This window comes from Pogoniulus pusillus, chromosome 26, assembly GCF_015220805.1.
Source record: "Pogoniulus pusillus isolate bPogPus1 chromosome 26, bPogPus1.pri, whole genome shotgun sequence".
NCBI classification, from domain to species: domain Eukaryota; kingdom Metazoa; phylum Chordata; class Aves; order Piciformes; family Lybiidae; genus Pogoniulus; species Pogoniulus pusillus.
The window spans coordinates 8,489,448-8,508,721 of NC_087289.1; the positions used below are offsets into that span (position 1 = coordinate 8,489,448).

Sequence of the window (19,274 nt, forward strand, 5' to 3'; positions counted from 1 at the left end):
GCTGTAGAAGTTAAGGAGACCGTGGCACTTCAGAGCGATGGGCGCAGCACCCAGTGGGTGTTTGTGGGCACCAGATAAGGAGTTCACCCAGAGTCAGTGGTGGCTGTGCTTTGAGGTGGTTTTGTGGAGAGATATTTTGAAGAAAGCAGTCCTTGGGAGTTACTGGACTAAGGAATTGGGAGTTGATTGAAACAGGGGAAGAAGTTTGCAAGCAAGCATCAAAGCAGTATTTGTACATCCAAGGTATCGTGTTTGGTTCCCTGAGCTGTTTCCTTTTTACTTGTGCATTGATTCTTGCAGCATCTTTGCTCCTTGTTTTGCAGCCTTCTAAGATAAAGTAAATCTATTGTACTGCATTAAGATGCCACTTTTTTGTTTGCTGTCACCTACATTAAAGTTCAGTAGGGCTGAATATATGTGCCTTTCTGCCTGTGTAGGCATGTGGCTATGGAGGAGATGTGCAGAAATGGATGTATTGATTTTCGTCTATCACTGTCTGACAAGAGCAGATGGGGGTCTCAGCATTTCAGTTTAGCTGTTGGGCTGTACTAAACACAGCCTGGTTCTGCTGCTGCTATGTATGAGTTATCTTTGATGCAGCCAAGTCACTTTTGAAGTATTGTAGAAGGTGAAACAGAGCCAGCTTTATAGGCAGTAACAATAGAATGGTATTATTTAGGCTAAAATGAATCAATATTTGGAAAATTCCACTCTTAGTAATAAGACCTTGCCTGAGGGAGGCTGATCAGTGCTGCCTGTAAGGAGAGACTCTGTAGCAGATGTGAGGGTGAGTTAGTAGAGTGAGATGGAGACCGAGTGCTCTTGTGTCCACCAAGAGGCAGTGCTGGAGGTGCACGAACATAGGGCTGCAGCCAGAAGTGGGATATGGGCACTGAATCATCTGCAATTGGCAAAATAAGATATGGGAAGTAGAGATCCAGTTGCAAATTGCATAGTGGGTAAGTGCTGGTGGTAGGAGGTGAATGAGAACATAACTACAGAGGCACAGGGTGAGCATGGCATAGTCACAGGTGTCAGCCAAGGAGGAAAAGACAAATTTAGAGCAAGTGTGAAATGGCAGGGAGGTGAGGTTTTGGGGAGCTTGTCCCTGGTGTAGCCCTTGATGATGATTTTGTCCCCACTCCACCAGCCCAGCATGAAGCCTGCCTGACCTGTTTTTCCAGGGCTGCTAGCTCTTTCTGGCACCAGGTGGACGAGGCCCTGGCTATGTCCTATAAAACTGACAGCAATAATGAATGATAATCCATATTTCTGTAATACCTTCTTCCTCAGAACACTTACAACATGCTATTGACAAAACTGAGGGCTGGACTTCAGCCAGTTTGTTGAAGAAGCAGCAGTAGTTTGGCCATGATCCTACAACTGGGAGCCCTAGTCCTTAATGCTTTTGAGCAGGGGTGGGGAATTGCATTTCCTTCTCCATGCTGTCTATCTTCTCCAAATAAACAACTTTTCCTTTACAGCTTATGATGTATATCTGAGACTGCCTAGAGAGTCCTTAGGGATGTTAACTGCTCAAACTTAACACCTAGTTGGTCTCTGTTTGATGCTCAAACTCCAAAGCCATCTCCTCCAGTTGAGCAAGTGCATGTGCTCTAATCAGTTGCAGAATGGGAGCAGCTGTCGCTAGTACCAGGCAGCAGATCTAATGACACATTGCTGGAGGAGTTCTGGGCTAGACTACAGCAATAACTTCTCAAACACAACTCTGAGAGAACTGATTTTGCTAGTTTTGCAGAGACTACAAACAGCTGAGAAATAAATGAACCTCCTTTCTATCCTTGGTCCATTGCACAGCCAGAACTTCTAATTATTTGTGGGCTGAATCTTTTATTGACCATTGTATGCCTTGGCGTGAAGTGGATTTTCAGCCTCCAGGTTCCTGGTCATTAACCATGGTGAAAACGAGTGTGATGCATTTGTCTCACATAATGACTTTGCCTGTGGAAGCTGCAGATGATTTGATTGACTTATGGTTGTGGCTTGGTACTTGTGTCAGTCGCCTACAAAAGTGTCCAGTGTGGAACAGCTGCTTGTTTGTGTGACTTGACCCCTCCTGCAGGTGCTGCATGCTTGGCTAGGCTGTGGCTTTCTGGTTCCCTGGTGAAATTTGCTGTTTCTCGGTTGAGACTGTGGTTGTAAGGATAAAAAGGAGATGGATTAAAGTCAGCTGAACATTGATGGTGGATTCTGGTAGAGCTCTTCAGCTCAGAATTTGTGCCTTGCTTTCTCTGACCCCTCTGACATTTGTCACTTGCTGATCTTTTTGACGTAACAGTCATGATTTGCGCTGTATGAGTAAGGATGGTGGGAGCTGAGTCTTTCAAGTACCTTATGAGTATGCAAAGGAGACTAAATGCTCTTGAGACAGTGACTACACTAAGATTACTTCAAATCCATGAGAGTGGGCCTGAGTGGAGTTTGAACAAGCTGCATGCTTATACAATTAAGGCAAAGTTATACTGCTTCTTGAGCACTTATAGCACTTGAGAGGGACACAGGCAGACCAACTAACTGCTATGTGGCCACCTACTGAATCCCCAGATGGAGGAAAAATGGCCCTTGTGCTGCCTGAAGGAAGCAGTGAGTTTGTCTCAGGCTGTACAGCTGCAGGCTCAGATCCTGAGGAGTGACTTTTAGCAGCACCTATGCTCTTGTTTCACTTGTGGTGGTTCTTATTTTTCTGGATCAGGAGGTTGCAATCAATGCCAAAAATACCAGGAGTGCAATTTGAGTGCATGAGATGAGGAGTGGATGTGTACTTGAAGAAAAAACAGTTTGAAAGAAGTATCAATTTTATAATCACTGTAGAAGATTGACACAACAAGGGCCTGGTTTTGCCACTGCATGAAACAGAAAGCAAGAAATAAAAACTTCCAGATTTGTTTTCAGATTATTCCTGTTTTCAGCTTGTTTGGAGGCAACCAAGCACCTTTCTTCTCTGCTTTTGTCTCCTGTAGATAAGGCAGAGCTGTAACTGCCTATGGATATATAAAATCCACAGATTTTGTTCCATTTTAGAGTAGACATTAGGAAAAATGTTTTCACAGCAAGAGTGGTCAGGCATTGGAATGTGTTGCCCAGGGAGGTGGTTGAGCCACCAACCCTGGGTGGGTTTAAAAGTCATTTGGATTGTGGTGCTTGGGGATATGGCTTAAGGTGAACCTTGTAGAGTAGGATTATTGGTTGGACTCGGTGATCCTGAGGATCTTTTCCAACCTGAATGTATCTGTGATTCTATGAAAATGAGCAACTTGCATGTATCTGAGAGCAATTATGACTTCATTTTTGGTCTTGAATCTGTTTTTTCACTTACAGGGCTGTTATGCTGCATCTTAATGGCTAAAAGGTGTCTGTTTCATCTGTAACTACTGAGGAAGGCAAATATTTAGAGTAGTGTCACTTCTGTTGACCAGTAAAACAAAAGTAGCACTTAATGGTTCTAATAATTTAACTGTTGCCTTGTTTGGAGATGGTGGAACCAAACACCCCCTAGATCAGCACATAGCTGCAGCTCTGAACCTGGCTTTGGGGCAATGCAGAATGGCAGGGCCAGGAGGTGGAGGTCAGAGGGATGTGGAGGGGGTGAGTGAAACAGTTTGTGGTGCCAGCTGTAGCATCTTGGGGGACAGCTGGGCCAGTGCTGGGCCTCATCAATTAGTAATGGACCTAACTAGTCTAATGGGTCAAAATGTTATTTTCATTTTACTATTGCATCTTTTTACCCTTTCCAAAGTTAGCCACGTGTGTATGAACAGAAATGGTTCTAGGACAGTTCAGCTTGGTGGGTTGGTTGTGAGTTTTCCTAGACCCATGAGACAAAAAGGAAGGAAAACTCCTCCTAAGACTGACGAAATATCAGGCTCCCCCACCAGGCAGTGCTCAGGTGGCTGGCTTTCAACCTCATCTGGACTAGCACCTGGAGCTTATCCTCCCCTGTTGCTTCCCCTGTGCTTCCCCCCTCTGATTTTGTGCTGCCTCCTCCCCCTAATTTAGTGCATACAGCAGGCAAGAGCTTGTGGGTGGTCCCTCTCACCTCCTGTGAGATTGCATGCTGCCAGATGTTCAAGGCTCCCTATTCTGCTTGGCAAAGCCCCTGATGATGTTCGAGGTCTTTGTGGAGCTTGCTGTGTGCTGGGAAGGACCAGCAGAATCTACTGACCCATGTGGAATTCACTCTGTAAAGTCAGACACAGAATATTGTCCCATACCCTGTGCAGACTGGGAGGAGAGAGGGATGGAGACAAGGTAAGAGGGAAGGAACAGTCTTTTCATTCCACACCAAGAGCCTGTGCTGACAGCAAATGCCATCCAGAAGCAACCTTTGCCTCCTAATGCTGACCTGCTAATAGCTGGGAGGCAGCCTGCAGTGCTGAGTCCTGGCAGGTCTGCCAGCAGCAGCAGGATGCTTTCTGTCAGGCTCACCCACCTCTGAGACTTTCAGCGTTTCTCTAAGCCACACAGCTTCACTCAGAGACAATTAACTATGTGTTAACAGAGACAGACTTTGGTTTTAAGCAGAATAAAGTTATGGGTAGGACGTGGATGAGGCACCTTGTCTCACCACCAGCTTTTACACATTAGCAGCAGAATTAGGAACAGAACAGAAAACCAGACAGTTATCCAAGCTTGTCACATCTCTGGTGTGGGGGGCTGCTGATCTATTCAGATAAACCCTGTGCAGAAGCTAATTGCTGGGAAATAGTGGGATCTTTCAAAGCTCTGATTAAAGGCAATTTAAAATCTCCACTGATATTAGCACAGCCAAAAAGCTGCTGCTGGACACATACCAGTTTGCAAGATCAGCTTACCAATTGAGGGGTGCAGCTGACCTGTGTTATAAATGGGCATCTCTGCTGAGCACATTGGGAGTTAAACTGGCTGGCATTGTGTAGAAATCTGGCCTTTTATCCCTCCTGCACATCCCTGGCAGTGCAGCTGGGAAATGATGTTTCTAAGCACTAAGTGGCAGGTGTATACCTTTGCTGAAGGGTGAGTGTGGGGCTAAGTGAAGCCAACTTGATTTGGCCCCTGCCCAGCAAGGAATATCAATGCATGTCCGAGGCAGAAGTATTTGAAGCCTGTGTGGGGCTGCAGCAGGAGTGGACGTTTCCAGCTCTGTGGTGGAGAAGCTTTACCTAAATGACAAGTCATTTTCTGTCTAACTCCATACTTTCCTACTTGCTTCATTTCTGGTCAAACACCTATTGACACTGAATTCCCTCATACTCTTGTTACTGCAGATATTTCACCCAACAGCGTTTGCCTCTACATGGACACACAGAAGTGAGTCCCTTTCTAAGTTTTGTCACAGTTCAACTGGCCCTTATCATTATTCCTGTAATAGTGCACCATAATATCTCAGCTGCAGACCTATAGTTAAATGCATGTTAAAATCTAGGGTCAAGCCACCTGGCAGTAAATAAATGGTCATAATGTAGCTACTGCTGTGATGCCTCTCTTCCATTAAGAGAGGCAATGTTGCTCTAAGTGGCTTATATGCCCACAATGATGGTCCCTGTGGCTCACATCTGCACAGGAAAGAAAATGCTTGTTGCATATTAAAAATATGAGCCAAAAGGCATAATGAGATCCTATGGTTTCTCCTAAGGGAGACTCTCATAAGAATGGGGGCTTCTGGCATGTCCCCCCACGCACCATTCCAGAGGGGTTTGCACAGACCCTTCACTGACTTGGTTTTGTTGCCCCTTGCCTGCCCTTCACTTGGAGGCAGGCATCAATACTTTTGTTTGTAGCCTCTGAACAAGCATGCAAAACCCAGGAGACTCCTTTGCTCCCACTACCCCTCTGCTGTACACCATGCAGCAGCTGGCTGTTGGCACAGTTCTTTACCAAACGGTTCTTCAGTGTAAAGGAGAGAAATGTTGGCTCATTCTGGACACATGCAATACTCCAGTCTGCTAGGCTGCCTCTGGGTTTTTGGATAGAAGCCTGGAAGGCAAGGTTCAGTCCTCAGCATTGGAGTCTCCCCAACACCCTGCCACTTGGCATGCAAAGTGGCACAGAAGTGGATGACTTCTGGCTTATCTAGCAGAAACAAAAGGAGTAGAAAAGGAAATAAAAGACATTTACCATCTTTGAAGGTGGGAAGGGTGCTGAGGCCTTCTGCTTTCCTTTCCCATGGCCGCGTTCCTTGTCTTTCCTGGGCCCCATGTTGCAAGTCCTATGCTCCCATCTGAAGAGCACTGGCTGCTGGCTCCCTCCAGAGCCCATTGACGCAATCTGGGTCATTCAGAGAAGGTTGTCAGGAAGGATCCTGCGCCTCCCTGCTGTGCCAGCGCTGAGCTTTGCCTTCCAGGGTGCGTGAGGGGCTGGGTTGGTCCTGAATCCTGCTCTCGAACCTGGCTCCCTCAACGGACTGCAGCCTCAGGACTCCTGGGGCATACCCTGGGGCGACCAGCTAAGGTAAGGCAATGCTGGGGCACTGCACCGGGGACGTGGGAGAAATACTCTGTGGGACCCATCTAAGCTCTTTTTGGGTGGGGAGGAGGCAATGGCTGAAGACAGCACAGGGTATCCCTGGGAGGTAAAATCCACCTGCCCTGCCAAGGGGCTGCTGGTGCTTAAGGGGATTTCTAGCAAGCAACAAAGCCCTCCTGGGGAAAGAAGAATTTTTTTCAAGTGGGACTAAGTGGGTTATGACCAAGAGCTGATCTGTCAGGCTGCTCCATGAGTTTCCCCAGTGCCTGAACTCTGCACCCAGCAGCAGACACTATATGTGCTGAGAATAACTGATTTCTAGAAACACCATCTAAGAGTATATGCATGGAGACACCCAGAGCATGCTACATCAGTTTCTCTGCACGTTATCTTTATCTATAACAAAATCTCTCCCCATTCCAACACCAGTGTAATGCTGAGGGACCAGATGTGCTGTCAAGCACCATGGCTTAGTGGAGGCCATCCTTCACCCGGCAGTTCATATTCATCATGAACCCCCACCTCTTTCCTTGACCTTACTCTAGGTATTTACACAGACAAATGCTTGTGGCAACAAACTTAACAGCCACTGGTTAGATGGTTGTCAACCTCCTACTCATTTACTGCAGTGAAAACCTACAAGCCAAGGCTGAATGCAGGGATTGCTCCAGCCCAGGGACCATGCCACACAGGTGCTATGCTATTGTTAGCACCTGTATTCAAAGCAACACTGCAGAGCAAAAGCCACACAAGCAATAGATTGCCAAGGTTTTCCAGGCTAAAGTGAAGTTCCTGTCCACACACTTTCTGGTCAGCGGCAGGTTTTTATCCAAATGATCTTAGTGGTCACAGCCTCAGGTTCTCCATATGTAGATCCCTAACCTGCCCATTTGCTATTTGTGCCTTTAAAGCCCTGTGCAAGATATGGGTCATGTTCTAGCAGCTGCTGCTTGTACACGTTTGATAAAACAAACTCTGAGTGCTCTCTGGGGAATATGGATATCACTTATCAGACCCAGGCTGGAACAATGGCACTGGGGCATAGCAGGATGTCTGTAAGCTGGGGAGTGTGTGAAACTTTGTGCTCTGCCTGTGGGAAGTCTGTGTGCAGTTACTGCTTCCTCAGCCTTTGTTCTAAATGCAAACACAGAAATGACTTCAGCTTTACCCTAAAGTGAATAAAGATCGTAAATATGAAGCCAAATAAGACCCAATAGTGCATGAAAGCAGGCAGCCTGTTTTAATTTGCTGCTGCTACTACACCTTTAATTCGACTAGCACAGCTGGAAGTACAGCCAGTGAGGCTGTATAAGTCTCTGTGTGTGAAGTTGGAGGGGGCTGGACAGTGAGTTACCCACTGGCTGTAAGCCATGGCTTGGAATTTCCTGAGGGCTTTTGTTTTTTCCCCCTGTGCTGTGAAAGCAGTTTGCTGTCAGCAAGTATTTCTTCTGCCCCTTCCCTACTCCATATGGTGTTTTCAGTCTCTATTGCAGGATTCTGGAGTGTTTTGTTTTCCAAATGAGGCTCACAGGGTTCTTCAAGTTGCCCTCCCTCCCCCCCCCCCCCCCCCCCCAATAACATCACAATATGCACCACTAAGTCAGTACTGTAAGCTTCTAGTTTGAGATCACGAATGCTCCATACAGTTAATTTATTCCTCAGATCAGCAAGAGAAATTTATTTCTAAAACAAAACAAAACAAAAAAAAAAAACCAAACCCCACTTCAAAGTGTTTGCCTATAAATTTCTTTCACTCAAATCCTTGGCTAATGCCTGGCTCATGCTAGCCTCTTGTCAGAAGTGACCATTCTAGGAAATCCTTTTCCAGGGTGCCCTTAGCTGTAAAGCCTGAATTTGCTCTAACACACACACACACACACTTTAATCTTCACTCCCCAACACTCCACAGCAGCCCTCTAATCTCTTGGCACCAGCCCCATCCCAAATGCCTTGGCATGTCTTGCAGCTTCCCCGGTAAGAATCAGGTTTACCTTAGAAGCAGCGGAGCAGCAGTGCCCAAAATGGAGATTTCAATGGGATCTGACAGGGAGATTTTCCTTCTCATCTACATACTTCTGTAGTTTCCACCTTTGGGAAAGCAGCCTACCTACAATCAGAAGGTATCTTGTCTCTTGATGTCTCCAAATATTTCTTGCTCCTCTTTGCAGTTCCCAGGCAGTTTTAGTCGCTTAGTGTTCTTAAATAGAGGTGAAGCACCAATGTTCAGTAATTACTCAGAAATGAGCTGCCAGAAGGAAGGGGGTACACAGACCCTCTGAATAAAGTCAGCCCCAAAAAGCTGAACTTTCTCTCTCCAAACTTTATTTTCATGAAGATCCTTATCCCCACCTTTATAAAAACTTCTGTTCCCATCTGCTCTGCCTGAGCATCCCTGGCTGCCTGGACTCCTCCGGGGCATGACGGCCATCTCCATGAGGGTGGGATGCTCGGTGCAGAGTCGGTGCCTTTGCTGTCATTTGGCAAAACTCATGCCTCTCACCTGCTCCTCAGAAGAAAACTGCAGGAGTTGGGCAGGAAAGTGGACTTGGGGTTGGGGCAGTCCCAATATCGTGCAAAGCCCGTGGCTGGCACACAAATAGGGAGCACCTTGGCTGTGCAGCCTCTACTTTCTGAAAAGCCAGGGCTGTGTAGAAGCAGGTGTGCAGCTCTTTCTCCAGCACTCACTCTTCCTTGTGTATCCTTGTATGTGCCAGTGTGAAATCAGGGGCTTCCCAGCCTTTCCCTCAGTCACCTCCATCGGACCACTTTGTCCTTGGGTGGTATTTGCTTTTCTGAGTCAAGAGCGTGCCAGAGAGATGCTCCTGTTCGGCTCAGGCTGCTTGCTGATTTCCCACGCTGTGTGCTTGCTATTTGTTCCTATGGCAAAAATAAAAGCTGCTTTTGCTGGCGTGGCCCACAGTTGGCTGTGATAGGATCTTTTTTTATTACTCCCCCCTCCTCCCCCCCCCCCCCCCCCCCCCCCCCCCCCCCCCCCCCCATTTAAAATGTAAGATCTCACAAATTAAGAAGCTACAGCCTGTCTAGATCTTATACCAGTCAGTCTCTGATTCATCAGAGAATCTCCTTGGTAACTCGCTGTTCCTCTCTGATGATTTGCTACAAGAAAGCTCTCCCAGTTTAAAGATAAAATACAGTCAAAGCAGAAGAGGAGCTATACTGTTATAGATACCTTATAAAGAAACATATGCCTTGTGTGCATGAAGCTACACTGGATATTTTCTGACGTGTGTGGGAAGCAGCCTCTGTGAAACAGTGTGGTATCACTGTTTTCCCATCACCGGATGGGAGAAGTGCCCCAGCTGCACCATCTCTGCTAGGACTCCTTTTTTGCTGCTCTAGGGTGAGTAACCCTGTCTGCAGGGTAAATAATCCCACAGGAGATGAGGTTGTCGGCATCTAACAAGGGTCTCAGCAGTTCATGCTTTAATAAACCAGATTTCTGGCCTGACTACCAATTACAAAGATTCAGAGAGGGTGACTTTCTGCAGGAGGTGTTTCTGGTGTCTTTGATGTTACCTCGTAGTCTTCCTGCTCTGGTAATGAGCCCCTGCTGCCTGCCCGCAGCAAAGCACTGCCCGTGCTCCAGTGGCTGCATCAGTCAGAGGGAAAGTGCTCACTAAAGATTTGTGGCTTGTTTATTTTTTCTGGGAAGCAGAACTGCTGGAAAAGTTGAGGCAAAGTGAGGCTAAGAACACTTTGTGTTTGCAATAGCTGGTAGCTGTGTTCACAGAGTCAGTGTAAGTGAAGTCTGACCCCTGAACGCCCAGCACCAGGAAGCTCTGCGGTGAGAGCTGCCCAGGGTTACAGAGGGACGAGGCACTGGCACAGGGCTGGAAACAAGAGTTGCTATCGAGGTGCTCTGTGCACCTACAGCCAGCAAGCTTCAGCTCCCTGTGTGCAAGCTAGAACCATCTGGTACCATGCATGGGGCTCTTCTTGATGCTGAGCCCAGTAGGGTGGAGAAGGGGAGCTGCTTTCAATTATTTCTACCAGATAAACCAGGAATAGCTTTTTTCTCTAGATACTCTTGCAGTTGCCTTCATCTGGCTCTTGACTAACAGAAGGAAGATGGAGTGGGGCAAGTCCCTTTAGGCCTCTTGATGTTTTCCCACTGGCCTTATGTGCTTTCTCTCTTATGGCACTAGTGCCTTTTATCCCTGCAAGAGGCTTATAAGCTCACCATTGAAGCTTCCCACTCCTGAGGCAGATCCCATCAGCCTGAGGAAAGCTCCAACAGACAGTTCTAACAGTAGGGCTGTTGATTACTGTAGGGCTTGATCTGGGACAAAATCTGTTTCCCCATTAGATGTGTGGTCAGGTGCTGCAGTTTCAGACCCAAAAGGGAAGTCAGTCCTGTCTGTTCCCTGCCTTTCCATTTTCTTTCTGAAACATGAGAGGAAGAGCAAAGTCTTTGCTACTATCAGATCTTCACACCTGTGTTTCTCTGTGGGAGGGAAGAGGAGAAGCAGACAGCGTACCTGGTGGGACAGATGACTGCAGGGCAAGTCCCATCTGGCTTTGTCTCCAGGCTCCCTCGATGAAGGGAAGGTCAGGTCTAACAGCACTGGTGCCTGATGTTGGGATCTGTGATACCTCGTGCCATTCTGTGGCCACAGTGTGGCTAAAGCCACCAGGCTGGGAAAAGTGAGTTCACTTTTGTTTGCCCAGGGGTAGCAGGAGCTGCATCTCACCCAGAGCACAATGTCAGGACAAAACTATGTCCCATCACAGTGCTCTTCTGGAGCAGGAGATGCTGTCTTGGAGCCTGCTGTGTGCTGCAGAGGCAATGGGAAGACCTGAAGATGGACGCTTGCTCAAGCTTTGGAGCAGCAGTGGGGGCAGATCTCAATTTTTGCTATGCATTTTAAGCACACCAATGCAGCCTGGAGCTGGGGAGAAGTGGAAAAGCATCAAACCCTGCTTGTTCCATGCCCCTCTTTTGGTGCCTGCAGCTTTCATTTGGATCCCCTGCAGGTGCCTGCAGACAGCCTCTCTTTGGCTATGCTCCTGCCTGCCTTGGATGGTTACAATTTCATATTTATATATATAAAACCAGAGAGCTTATACACAGTGTTTTGCTGCTCCTGTCGCCTGTGCAATGTGTTTCTATTTCGGGATGCAGAGCAAAGGTGGCTGTGGCTATTCATAGCCGGGGAAGATGTGTGGATAGGGGCACCTACAGCCTGAGGTGAGCATGATGCTGCCTGCCTGAGTGTTGCAAGGGTGTGCCCTGACATCAGAAGTGATTTGGGCTTTTTAGCTTTTCTGTGTCTCTTCAGCTTTAATTGCTACTCTCATTCTGAATCATATTTGAACTTAAAGGAATGCCAGTGGTAGTGGAAAAAAAAACCAAGGGGGAAAAAGAAAGGGAAATGTGCACAGCCTTGGTCAATGTGTTTTATGAATTGGATCTCCTGAGATGAAGGCTTCATTACTACAAAACAATGAACCTGCTACACTCTCAGTAGTACAAATAGGTTTCCTCTGTGTTAGGAAGATACAAGCTTATTAATTTTAGCCTGTTCCTTTAGCACCAGGAACATTTAGTGTGATAATCAATGTAATTGAGGAACTGAAAGTACAGAAAGTTGCAACAGTCTCAGGGCTGGTGATGACTACGGCTTTAGGACTGCTGAAAGGTCTTGAGGATGTGTACAGCTGTAGGGAAACCAGACTCAAATCTCAAATATGGGTGATCCCATGACACGTCAGGGTACATGGGAGGGCACTAGGCAGCTGTGGAGCAGCCCTTGCATCAGGGACCAGACTCTCCCCACAGCCGGAGGGGTGTGCCCAGCACTGAGCACTCAGCAGGGGCATGGGATGCACCCAGGGATGGCTCTGCTGGAAGGACATGGCAGGAGAGAGCTGCCGCCTTCTCTGTCAAAACATGAGGGCTCAGGGGCTACAGTGTCCCCTCCTGGGGCCTGGTGGGAAGAAGCACATCCAGGATCAAAGCCCAGCTGCAGAATTCAGCAGCTACACTTGTCTGAGCAGGTCTTTACCAAGTTTGTGCAAACATTGATAGATTCACCATTTACTCAGTTTGGCTGCCTTTTTTCCCCCCATAAAGGCACACTTCTGACAGAAAACTCTCCTGCCAAATTTCCAGCTCACTCTAAGTACAGGGTGGCTAAAGCCTTCCAATTAAATGCTTCAGAGCCTTTAACATAGACAAAGCATGGCTAGCCTGCTGCTCAGGAACTGTGAAGCTGCTTTGTGAGGATTTCCATCCTGAGACTCAGCCTTTAGCAGGCAGCCATCCCAAATATTTTCAGACCAAATTCTATGGAATGCACAAACAGCAAACTTGTCAAAGGACCTGCTAGCTGCAAGTGGTTCACCTATAGCAGTTTTGCCACCTCTCACACTGGCCTGTATGCAGGCAGGCCCTGGTTTGGGTGCCACATACCAAATGAAACCAGGCAATGCTAATGTTATTTCCTCTGTGGCACAGTGGGGTTTTGTTTGTTTGCTGGTCATTTGCTGTGTGTGTTAGTCTGTAGGTAGCAGGAAAGTGGCTCATTGGCTCTGACCTGGCTGCTGGCCCCAGCACAAGGAGCCTGAGTGTGGGGACAGCTGAGCTTCCCTGAAAGCTGCTGGACATTGACCTGGGAGATGACGGGTGAGAAGAAACATCTGGGACCCAGGGGAGGCTGAATGTATTTCAATTGTGACCTTGGAAGCTGCTCAATTCAGAGCAAGCCTGGAACAATAGCCTGCAAGGGTGCAGCAAGGTTTGTTTTCATTGCTCTGTGTTAGTACGTTTCACCTGGAGAAGGGAAATTTTCTGTTGAAAAGTTGCCTCATTCTAGTGGTTTTATAATAAACCACAGCTTTAGACACTGAAAGATGTTTGATAGTCTCCCTTTAGGGGAAATGCTGCTGGAGCTGCTGTCCCACGCTGGGACGAACTGCCGGCTGGAAGTCTTCAAGCTTTCTCTCTCTGCTAGCCTTGCACAGACAACAACAGGAGCCAGGTTTACCTTTTCAATGAACTTCCTTTAGCATATGCACTCCATTGTGCCATGAGCTCTATTTCAGCATGCTGCAATCAGAAGGTACTTTGAGGGAAGCAGCCAGAGGTATGCCGCGGTGATGCATTGGCAGCGGTGCTCATGTTCATGATGCAGTTGCTTACATTACAAAGCAATTAGCAGGGTTTAAAGTTCCAATAACATTTTGCAGGCATATAGGCCTAAGGCTTTTCCATTTGTGGAGATGTTTCTTTTATTGTACCTACTTGCCTAATAACCCTCTTATTTTAAACACATTGAGGTGTTTTAGAAACCTATTTGTGATCATTGTTGAAAAACAAAGGCAGTCCTGCCAGCTTCACACATGCTTCCTCCACGGCAAGTTGCTCCTAAGGTCCAATTTAGGTTTTGTGCTGGTTTAATGAGGTAAAATCCCTGTACAGTATTTCCTGCTCATTTTCTTAATTTGTGGCAGTACATCCTTCAGCTTGGGCAGAGCACTTTGGTGCTCTCTATCACTGTGAAGGCATCAGCTTTTCCCTGTCTGTCCAACCCTTCCGGGTGCAGCAGTCACTCTTGCAGTAAATTTTCACCCCAGATAGCACATACATCATTCACGCAGCCCGCTCCTGGTGCTCTGCAGACAGGCTGAATGAGGAGGTGGGAAGGACAAACTTTCTCCATCAGCTGCTAAAGAGCAAATTTGCTACTGGTATTTTGAAGCGGTGCCATGTTGGAGAGCAGGGCTTGGGGCCACTGCAGTCCATCCCAGAAGGGCCAAGAACTGAAGTGGGATGTAGAGGAGGAGATCACTTGGCAGGGAAGAGATTTCTGCAAAGAGAGTGATGTCCAGCCCTGGCAATTTGACACCTCCCAGGAGTGCTGCAGATCCATTAAATACCAACAAAGTAATTCTCACGTAAGCATTTGTCACGTGCAACATGCACAGGAAACCGCAAGAGTAACTTCCAGAGTAACCACAGTCAGAACCTGCCTGCGTAGGGAACACAGAACAACACATACTTGATAGCACCACATCCACACATGCCCTTGCATAAAGCATACACTCCTCTGGTAGTCAGTGTTTTGGTTATGGGCTTCCACTACTTGGCTTGTAAGCACTTAGTAAACCTCAATTACTCATGTGTAATACCCTTGGCACTAGGCACACGCTTCTGTAATATCTTTAAGGTTCTGTGGAATTGTGTTTGCAGTCTCTTTTCTAAACAATAGCACAAAACACTCGCTGCTAAATCTGGCTGTCAGCAAGCAAATGCCAGGAAGCAAAACGATTGTCATTACTATTATTTGCGCCATTCCAAAAGCCATTAATTTGCTTGTTGTGGCGTTAGGTAATGAACACTTCTGCAGCAAGGTCACAATTTCATTTTTCCATCAAATAAAAACCTTTCCTCCTGTGTGATCCATGAAAAATATTTTTTGCATAGGGCATAATGTTTTATTTAAATCATTTTCCTTTGTTCTTTCTCACAGATTATCTATTACGACTCCAAAGATTGCCTGCATGACATCTCTCTTTAAATTCAGCCCATAATTACACAAAACAGGGATTCATCTGATACTGCATTAATAAACCTCTCATCATTTTTCTTTGAACAGGGGGGCACGCTGCTATTATTTACCAGACAACAAGGATTTAGCTAAGCTTCGTGGAATTTCGCAGTTACTGACACACATCAGACGCGGGCAGAGCAATGATGGAAATAATGTGAAGGCAAACTGCTCCGTTCCAGCCAAAAAGACTAATGGAAGTAGTAAAAATAGTAAAGACATGAAAGCAGAAACCACTGAAATAAATATCTGAGAGGGGAACTCGCCGTAAAGCTTTGCTTCAGCCGCAGATACACCTAGCTGAGTGTCATCTGGGGTTAATTTGCAAGGTGACAGATGTCTCAAATGGGCAAATGCTGGAGAAGAAAGCTGGCATCCCTGGGCCAGGTCTGCTTGTGGAACCGAGCTGCCCTAGGTGTCCTTGGAGCAGCACTGACTTGCTGCAGCTGTGGCTTTGGCGCTCGTGTTCAAGGGCGATTATGCAATGCTACACACCTCTGGGTTGTCAGTCTTTGGCAACGGAAAAAGCCTCACCCCCCTCCTGGCAGCACAAATATGATGTTGGTTGACTGACCCTATACTGCTTGATCTGCTTCACCCACTTCAGCTGATCTTGTCTCATTTCTGGCTCTACCTTTGAACCCAACTTTCCCTTGGTCGGCTGTAACCTCTCAGTAGGCTTCTCAGTGCTCCTGCCAGTCACCATGCCCAGGCCTCTGTGGTCCCCCCAGGCTGCTTGTAAACACTCACCCATGCTATTCTGAGATGTGACTCAACTATTTCATTGCTGTGGCTGGAAGAGTCTCAAGGACGTTCCTGGTTGTTGTAGAACCCACACACAAGGACAGAGCTGCAAAATGTCCCCCACACCCTTTGACTCTCAATTTGCAGGAGGTAAATGGCTGCTGTTACCATTTTGTAGATAAAACCTACTGGGTGGCAGATATTAAGTGTTTGGCTCAAGGTCACAGCATGTATCTTTGAAGTCACTTGATAAACACTTCACCCTCAGCAAAGGATGTGCTTTGGGCTGTGATCTTATCCTATAACACAACCTGAGATATATATTCCTCCTCTTTCATTCTAGTGCAGCGGTATAGTATATGTTGCTCACACTTAATAAGTGGAAGATCATTAACTTTGCCTTCTTTATTCCTAATGAGTTCATTGCTGCAGAAGCAGGAGTGAAATATGAGCTACTACCACAATTTCTTTGCAATTTAGTGTTAATTAATGTCCACTTCTTACACAGTGTTAACAATAACATCCCTAACCTTCCAGAGGCCGCTGTGGGAAATTCTTTGTTCTTTTCTGTCTGGCAAGAAGTGAGATTTGTTTTTTAACCTTTCATTTAAAGCTTGCCTCTTAAGGGTTTCAAAGTAGTGCAGGAGAGTTGAACACAGCATCCTTGTTGTCCAACTCTGCCACGTAATTTGGATTCCAGTCAATCTACCTGCAGGGTAAGTAGAGTTTCTTCGTGTCTGCCAGTCAGTGCAGGGAAAGGCACCTCATTTCCACAGAGACCATGATCAGCTTTTTGTTAGAACAGGTCTGTCAGCCCTCATTCCACTTCTCCCAGCAGAACTTCAGTTAAACACATGGTGTCACTTGCTACCACTGAGACTCTTTGCCTCCTTTTGCGTGGGCTGGACTCCTGGGTCTGTAAGGTGCTTTTTGACCTCTGTCCATTGCAATAACAATGCACAGGTTTTGGTTTTTTGGTTTTTTTTTTTGGTTTTTTTTTTTTTTTTGGGTCTGTTTTCTGGTTTTTGGATCTCTGGAGGACAAGGCATGCAATATGGCCAAACTGGCCAGCCAGTGGTAAAAATATATGCTGAAATCAAGTTGTTATTTGTCTATACTGTGAGATTTGCCTTAATACTACCCCCAGATTAAATCCATTGCTTCACAGGTCAAAGGGGGTGGATTTACTGATCTGAAATGCTGACTTTTTTTCAGCAGACTTTGCCAGGACAGACCTGTGTGTGCAGATTAGATCACTCTCCAAGGCCTTGGAGAGTTCAAAGCTATCCCTGGCTGGACTTTGCTGTCTGCTTCTGCCTTAAGCAACTATCTTATAATTTTCATGACACAAAGAGACCTCTCAGACCTCCCTCAATCAGGCAATGATCAGACACTCAGCTACCTACCAGACTGCCTGAAGATAGGGTAGGTTGCTCATTTGCCACATGGCGCTTCACAACAAAGTTTGCACTCTGCATGCTCGGGATGGCATTTACAAAAGCTCTTGTCATGGCCCAGGTCAGAAACACTCCGTGTTTGAGGACAGTCTGGGGAGGGAAGACCCTCACAGTGTGAAGGATGTGCTAGAGGGACCTGCTTCTCATCTTGTCCCCGTGGCCATCTCTGATGTCTTGCTCTTTGTCACATGCACCTGAGCTTGAGAAGTAGCTGTGCTGTCTGGAACAGATGAAGCTGGGGAATCCCTCACCCTAGTAAATATCATTTCTTTGCTGCTTTTCAGCTTTCCAGTCTTGCTTTGTTTCAGGCTGGAGCTGGACCAAGTGCTTGTGCAAAGCAGCAGTCACAAAGCCAGATTTTGGGGAAGCCATGGGTTAGGAGGGAGGAGGCACTTTGATCTCCTGTGCAGCAGGGATGTCCAAGAGTCACCGTGTCTGGCTGCTCTGCCCCGGGAGAGCAGCTGGGGCAAACGGCTCCTTTCATGCCACCGCACTGTCACATCAGAGAGAGAATTGGAAGCGACAGTTATGGCAGTTTCCCATTCCTGCTCACCAGGGCTTGGCAGGGAGAAGGGGCTGCTTGTTGCAGCCAAGCCTGTCATCTCCTGACCCAGCATCTTCGGTGGGAAAATGAGAAAACTCAGGGGGAGAGATGTTGGATCCTGCTTCACTAACTTTCCATTAGGTAAGTTTCTGGCTTTTGTGTTTGTGTCTAACTTAGAACACCTGTAGATTTTGGTGCAGAAAAATGTACAGTGAGGAGCACTAATTACTGCACCCTGAGGGCTGTGGCAGCAGCCTCCCCATACTTCATTTAACTTATTGAAACTACAGGGGGGCTATGTACAGGCTCCAGTGGTAGCACAGGCATTTTAATAACACACCTTATTGAATGTAGGTGTGCTTTGTAGGGAAAACCCTCTGAACCTTCCTCTTTGCTGCAGCCACTGACAAATGGAGCCCTGGTTGAATATAAGGGTGTACTTACAAAGCTGCTGTTTGCATCTGTCTGTGCTGAATTCATGTGCAGAAGTTTATATGAGGAAATAAATTACTAAAATTCCTAATGAATTTGGTTATCAGAGAGGCCTTTCTAATAAAAATAATATCACAGAATCAGAATCAGTCAGGGTTGGAAGGGACCACAAGGATCATCTAGTTCCAATTCCCCTGCCATGGGCAGGGACACTCCACCCCAGACCACTTTGGCCAGAGCCTCATCCAGCCTGGCCTTAAACACCTCCAGGGATGAGACCTCAATCACCTCCCTGGGCAACCCATTCCAGGCTCTCACCACTCTCATGCTGAACAACTTCCTCCTCACGTCCAGTCTGAACCTACCCACCTCAAATTTTGCTCCATTTCCCCAGTCCTGTCTCTCCTTGAGACCCTAAAAAGTCCCTCCCCAGCTTTTTTGTAGGCCTCCTTCAGATACTGAAAGGCCACAATAAGGTCACCTTGGAGCAGAGGTGGCAGAGTTTTAATGGGGCAATTTTCCATTGAGTCCAGAGTAGATGTTCTTTGATAGACATTGTCAGTGCTGTCAGTCTTAGCCTCAATGGCATGAGTAGCCATCTGGCTTGCAAAACAGCAGAGCCATGCAGTGGCTCCTGGGTTTTGGCATCATGCTCAAGTGTTCTCCAGCCTTTCCAATCTTTGGATAAGCTCTCTAATTCACTACCTTTTTTATAGTGCAAGAGAGGCTCCTGTAACATGTCTCTCAGCCTCAACTACTCAGACTCTTATGGTGGATGCTGCCTACTTTCTCTGCAGGACAGGATCACCACTGTAGTTTACCTGGCTGCATTATCAGAGCAGTGTTGATGGAGTTAACACTTGCTTTGTTCTTACAGCACCTGTATGGTTTGCTTTGCACCTCTCCCTTTCAAAAGATTTTGAATTGGACTTCCTCTCTGGCTTTCACAGCCAGTTGTAGCTCTGGACCGAGCTGAAGCCTAAGTGATAAACCAGGCTCTGTACTTTGTTTTGCAGAGCATGGCAAGCTCATTCATTACAGGGGCTGCTGCTGCTTGCTGAGCCA

General features: G+C 46.9%; 1 protein-coding gene and 1 long non-coding RNA gene across 7 annotated transcripts in view; one reads left to right on the forward strand and one right to left on the reverse strand.

Annotated features, from left to right (window-relative positions):
* Positions 1-19,274, reverse strand: part of KCNMB2 (potassium calcium-activated channel subfamily M regulatory beta subunit 2) — a 173,368-nt gene that overhangs the window by 50,538 nt on the left and 103,556 nt on the right. The window contains exons 1-2 of one of the 6 annotated variants that reach the window (XM_064164819.1): positions 8,454-9,322; positions 6,115-6,264 (exon numbers count right to left, since the gene is read on the reverse strand). The exons of 2 other annotated variants lie outside the window; for them this stretch is intronic. In XM_064164819.1, the coding sequence (XP_064020889.1) occupies positions 6,115-6,264; positions 8,454-8,527 (224 nt within the window). In that variant the 5' untranslated portion in view covers positions 8,528-9,322. Of the gene's footprint in view, positions 1-6,114; positions 6,265-8,453; positions 9,323-19,274 lie in introns of those variants that run through there. 3 more of the 6 variants (XM_064164815.1, XM_064164814.1, XM_064164816.1) reach the window with 3 other exon arrangements.
* Positions 6,337-16,876, forward strand: LOC135186792 (uncharacterized). The gene is made up of 3 exons (XR_010307101.1): positions 6,337-6,447; positions 12,990-13,220; positions 15,081-16,876. It is a non-coding gene; the product is annotated as an uncharacterized LOC135186792 (long non-coding RNA).